General features: G+C 28.1%; 1 protein-coding gene across 7 annotated transcripts in view; it reads left to right on the top strand.

Annotated features, from left to right (window-relative positions):
- The window catches only part of Atf-2 (Activating transcription factor-2), a 55,827-nt gene continuing 49,362 nt past the window's right edge, over positions 1-6,465 (top strand). The window contains exons 1-2 of one of the 7 annotated variants that reach the window (XM_075363294.1): positions 2-451; positions 6,217-6,287. In XM_075363294.1, coding sequence (XP_075219409.1) covers positions 411-451; positions 6,217-6,287 — 112 coding nt within the window. In that variant the 5' untranslated portion in view covers positions 2-410. Of the gene's footprint in view, positions 452-510; positions 905-2,330; positions 2,428-6,216; positions 6,288-6,465 lie in introns of those variants that run through there. The other 6 variants (XM_075363295.1, XM_075363298.1, XM_075363293.1 and 3 more) reach the window with 6 other exon arrangements.

The following is a 6,465-nucleotide window of genomic DNA, read 5'->3' as shown; positions in this document are numbered from 1 at the left end:
CGTTATTGAGTATCCATTTTGTTACGTCATTTGTTTATTAAGAATTTGTTACATGGTTTTAGTTATATGTGTGAAATTTAACGCCGTTGATATGTTAAATAGGTTTTGTGAAATTGGTGTAGAAAATATAATGTGTAATCTTCTGTGTAGCGTTTTATATACTTCCCCGCAGTATTTTCTAAATGTTGATAAGTATTTGATCTCTTAACCTTGAACGTCTGTATTTAGCCTTGAAACAAATAAATTTTATTAAATTTTACTTATGTGCCGAAATTGTTTAGATAGGATTCAACAAGGTGTCTATTATGGTATTCATGTATACAGGCTCGGAAGTATTTAAAACTTAACCTTAATTCTTTAACGAAGAGTTGGTTAGAATTGATGCTTTAAATTTGGGATGGAAGAAAGTTATGAAAAACAGTTTAATTGCACAGGATCTGATAGTAGTACGGTAATAATATTATAAAACAGTAATAGAGTGTTATGTTTACATGTTACATTTTTAGTTGCTGATTTAGAGGTTATGTTAAGTGCTGAGTTAGTGTATCACAACATTGGTGATTACAATATTATACTATACGAATTTTTACTTAATCAGATAATAATCATATAATATTATTATTAACTGCCTAAAAGTTTGTTTAGAACTTAAAAATGCAGCTTTTAGTTATATAATAAACATTAGGTAGCAGTGGCATGACTTATTAGTTTGGTAACAGATTTAGGTACAAAGGTCATGTACCTCAAAAACTTTTCACCCGTCTTTTATAAGTTGGTTATAATAATACTATGAACACTGTAATATGTACTATGAACACTGTAATATTATAACTGAAGTAATTTATTCTTCATTCATTACATTTATCATCTCTTGGCAATAACCACCTGCACATGTATTTCTCAGGTTAGTTTATATATATTTTTTCCAGTCTGATGCTCAGTACTTAATAAATTCAGTATGATTTTTAAGTACCCGATTCTACTACTGATCTTCATTTTTTATCATCTAATCTTTGTTCATCCTCAGTTCTCTGGCATCTCTTGAAATGCAGTATGAAGATTACCTATCTCTGTCAGTTAATTATTTTACTTAAGAATTGGTCATATATCATATGAACAAACTTCATAATTACAATTAATTTTATAGATTTTTAAAGGTAGCCCAAATTAGTAGAAGATTGTGAAAGGGAAATACTCATAACATAAATAGTATTTAATATATAACATAAAAACTTTTAGAAAAAATCATTTTAGCTTGCATGAGAAATCATAATGATATATTGTTAAGATAATCATGAATTCTCTTATATTAGTTAACTCTGGTTTTGTGCTATAAGAGCTGTGCTACTAAAGAAAGCATAGTATAGCCAATAAATTCAAAACATCAGTAACTAATTCAAATTACAAATAAAATAGGGCTAAGGATAGATCCCTTCGGCTTTCTATGCTAGAAATCATGCTTTCAACATTTTACATCTTACCTTCTTGACTGTCTAAAATAAAATCCTTTTCAAAGATAACTTATGAAGTTTGATATTTTAAAACTTGTGAAATAAATTATGGTGGAATGTCAAACACTTTGTTAATTTCCATGTCAATTCAAGGTTTTGTTGAAATTGAATTTTAATTGTAATAAATATAGGAAAGAAAATTATTTAATGCTAATCAATGCAGTAACTTCTTAAAATAATATTCTTTATAACAGTTAAATGGTTCAAAGAAATAACCTTTTAGATTTTATCAATTAAAAACAAAAACTGAGATGCAATAAGAGAAGAGATATTGGTAGATGGTTACTTACTAGTTTTTCTTCATTCTAAAGCACCAGCATGTGCCCTTTTTTTATCACATTTGAAAAATATCCATTAAATAGAATAAGTTATTATGAAGCATGTTACCTCCAACGGCATCAAAACAGTACCTCCTTTATTATTCTTCTCCACCAAAATGAAATTTATAACTCAGATAAATTTGGTGATTTCATTAAAGTAATAGTAACAAACACATATCTGTCATTGAAATAAGTGATACATGTTATTTTTATTCACATAAAATTTCATATATCACAAGTTTATTGCTGTTTTTAAAATCCATGGGATTTTTCATTATGTGAAATATTTCAGACATATTCTAATAAAATTCATCAGTAGGCAATGATAAGTGTTATTAGGTATTAAGAGAAGTATCTTGAAAACTTCCTGTAATAGTACACGTTATGACCTTTTTGAAAAGTACCATCTTTTATTTAAAATGTTAGTAATAATTTTTTTTTTAGTTACTCTAAAAACATTAGGCCTTTATTAAAAATACACTACATTTTTTAATTACAGCAAAGAAAACTGAAAATACTACTTTTAACAGTCTCTTACTTTTTCTAAACTGTTGACATGCTCTTTAGTTATTTAAAAGAAGAATGATTTACAAAAGGTAACTATAAAGTATAATAGTCTTTAATTGCTCCAAAGCTTAATCATTTAAAATTTATGCTTTTGAGAAACATTGGTTTTTTAATTGATGTTTATTATGACATCCCTCCCTTTTTGTAAAACCTAAACCTTTTCATTAGTACTTGAGACTGGGAACTTATTTTGAAACATTACTTAAGGTTTTAAACTTTCTAAATACATCCTGATTCATATATAGTTTAATAACTTACATAGATACCTAATAATATCTAATAGAAGAAGGATTCTTTGTTAACTATCTTTTGATTCATCATTATTTTTCAAACTATAAAAATATAGTTTCCTGTAACATAATCAAACTATAGGATGAAGTAATTTGGTTGGAAATTAGTAACTTATTTGTTATTTAAGTGAATTATATCATCTGGGATTCAGCCTTACGGCAGGTCCAACTAATGTTTATCCATCCCTGTCGCAAGTTTTTCCTTCACCCCATATAGTTTCCAATCTTGCCCTCATCCATTAACTTCATCTTTTTCTTCCTCCTCCTTTCTCCTTCTAATACAGTTGTCAAGATTCCACTTCTAACCAGATATCCTTCATAGTTTCCTTTTTCTTTTGTGTACTTCCCACATTAGTGATCTTTCTTTAATCCTGTTTATTACTTCCTTATTTCTCAGTCTCTATTTTTTCTCTATTCTCTTGTTCCACATCTCAAAAATCTCAATCCAGTCCCTCTTCCTCTTCTCCAAGCTTCACTTCTATACATGACACTCCGTAGAAAGCATTTGACTAACCTCTTTCCTATTTCTTTGGTAAAAGTCCAGAATTTAATTTACTTATTTCCATTATGCTATAAAAATCCTCTGACACCATAATGCCCAAATATATATAATTTTTTTTACTTTTTCTATTCTTTCTTCACTTGTCCTTACCAAAGGAATAAGTTTATAACTTTTAAGTAAATAATTTCATAGAAAAATTTTTTTTTCAATTGAATGCTGGCAATATAATGTTATATCATAGATATTACCTAGTTTTTTTTAATGCTGTTTTCTATTATTTACGTTATCCTGAAAAGTTACTTTCCATCGTATGATGTTCATTCATCCTTTATTATCATTTTTTTCATCTAGCTCACCTTTGCCTGTTGTGATGCTATTAATTAACATATTTACTGCCACTTACATATGTTTCATCTTTTTTGTCTTATTCCATTTTCCCTTAAAATTTATCTAATATTATTTTGTTTAGATAGGAATTTGTTAAGTATAATTAAAAGTGTTTACTAAGTTTTAATTAAATCACAGAACACGTTTCTAATGATCAGTGTCACAGTATGTGTTTGAACATCTTATCGGAAGAGTTCTAAAATAAGAATTAGTTTCAGGTATATATCAGTACTGTAACCTTGTACATTATTAAGTGCATCATTGTCATATCAGCTGGTTTGTATCTTTTTAAATTCTGATGTCATTTCCCTACCTGATTCAATTTTTTCATTTAATTTTAACTCTAAAAATGGTACTTACAGTTTCTATTATCACTGTCAGTTTTTAGAAATCATATTAAAAAACAAAACAAAAGTAAATAAAAGTATTCTGATTAGCTGCACTTTGTATTTATTATTTTTTATTAGTTGCTCCATTGTATTTTATTGTTGAGCTGCAATTACAGATTATTTAAGAACTCGGATATTGGGTTATCAATCAAGCAACTGAAGAGTAAATCTTTAAATTTACTTTCAATAAAACCCATTTTAAAGAACTACCTGTATATTTATGATATGCTGTGTATCTTTATGGTCAAAATTATTCTACAACATAGATTCTTTCCTTAATGTAAAAACATAACTGCATAATTCTAGTACTGCAATTTTGGCAAATTTTATCTTTATACTAGAATTTTCAGTTATTCCTTACATAAGATATACTTTTATACATATGCATTAATAAGGATCCCAAGCTCGATAAAAAGATATGAAATCCTTCAATGCATAGAAGTATGATAGGAATAATTTTTTTTTGTATTTTAAATATATTTTATTCTTCATTAGATTCCCCCATAGAGTAATACTGACTTTTATTAGAGAACAGGTGTAAAAAACAATGCCTTTTTATATATTGTGATCGTTCCAGTTCATGTAGATAAGCTATATAAATATAGCTACATAAACTCACAATAATTTATTAAATCTGGCTTATATAGTAGTTTCACTACCAATGATGGTACTAGGTGCCTGTTTTTGATAGTTTATTTGAGTACTTTATTTAAATTAGAACATAATTACGAGAGCTGTCCAGAAAGTAACTTACAATTTGAAATAAAAAACAACCAAATAAAAAAAATAAATTTTATTATATACATAATTAAACTATTTTTCTACACAGTCACCATTTAAATTGAGGCACTTATCATAACGATGCACAAGCTTTTTAATTCCTTCTCTGTAGAAATCTGTCGCCTTAGATTTTTGGCACCCATCTTGCACAAAACTTGTGGTAACCAAGCTTCCCATATACAGTTTCATGCAGTAAACTTCATGAAATTTGGGGGAAATGAAGCGAGAGTTCCATAATCATAATGCGATAATTTTCACAAATTTTACCATTGATTTTCATGTCACAAGGCTAGGCTGACCACTGCGATCCTCATCATGATCATTGGTGCGGTCATTTTTAAACTGAATGCTCCATTGCCTCACTCCACCTTCACTCATTATTACATCTCCATACATTTCACAAAGTTGCCGATGAATTTCAGTTGGTTTGAGGTTTTTTACCAGTAAAAACCTAATTATTGAATGCACCTCGCAACTCGTGGGATTTTCTATTGAAGCACACATTTCAATAATTTACAACGAACAAAGTAGAAAAATCACAGCTGACACGCTACGACAGCTTGATGCGTACTGAGTATAGAAACGTTTTCATGCCAAGATGGCAGCTGTATCCCCACCCATCTCCAGGCTAGACACAAGCAAAAGTTACTTTCTGGACCACCCTCGTATAAATTATGTAGATCGTACCAGGAATGGTAATGGTGTTTTTCTGTAGATTGCAAACAGGAATTGTTCCAGAATATGTATGGAAGGATTGATAAAACCAGTGGGAAAACATTGATCAGAGCTGCATCACTAAATACAAAATTAATAAATAGAGAAGAGAAGTAGTTAAGTTCATACTAATAGATAATATTACACATATAATTATGTGAAATATTTGTGATACAAGTTTGTAAAAATGTTAAATAAATAAAATCAACAGCATTTTAAAGGAATTAATTCATAAATATTTGATTAGGCTACATAAGTGCATATTAAAAAAATATGCAGAAAACTTAGGTTTATCTAATAAATTTTATTAAAAAAAAACTCAGTAGTTCAGACTCAGTTTGAAGACACCTTGTGAGTGTGTCAGTTTTATCACATTGAGCCAAACTCGCATAACAACTATCCCCCTCCAAATAGTCTGCTTATCCATCTTCCAGCTGGGATTGTACATTCAGCATTCTGCTTGGTTGCTCAAATTAACAGATTACCTTTCTATTTTCAAATGTCTAGTCCATCTATTTCTCCAAAACTATTTACAAATTCATTTTTAAAAGTTCCAGTATAAACAGGAAAAAATATATGATCCAAAAGCCAGATCACAAATTAACAGTTCATACAATTATGAACATGATTTTTAATTATGTTACCAGCAGATGTTTTGCATTTATTTTTTCCTTGTGTAATATTCAGACGGTAAACATTAGTACAATAAGGTTGTAATATATTGCCCATTGTTATGAAAAAATGAAACATTTTCAGCTCAATTAAATTGAAAGTGAATAATAACAAATCTGTTAGGTGTAGTATGACTTCATTCTACATCCTGTATTGTGAGTATTCTATAGTAATAATTGATCATTAAATTTTAATTTAAAGATATATAATTAATTACTTTTATTATATTTCATTTTAAAAATGTATTTATGTATATAAAATTATTTTATTGATTTCAGAATACAAAATTTGCTGAATTTTACAAATATTTTTAAATATAATTTTTTTTTAATA

The sequence above is a fragment of the Lycorma delicatula genome, chromosome 4 (assembly GCF_047948215.1).
Source record: "Lycorma delicatula isolate Av1 chromosome 4, ASM4794821v1, whole genome shotgun sequence".
In the NCBI taxonomy this organism is placed as follows: domain Eukaryota; kingdom Metazoa; phylum Arthropoda; class Insecta; order Hemiptera; family Fulgoridae; genus Lycorma; species Lycorma delicatula.
Note: the sequence above shows the minus strand (reverse complement) of the source record. Positions and strands in the feature narration are given on the sequence as shown.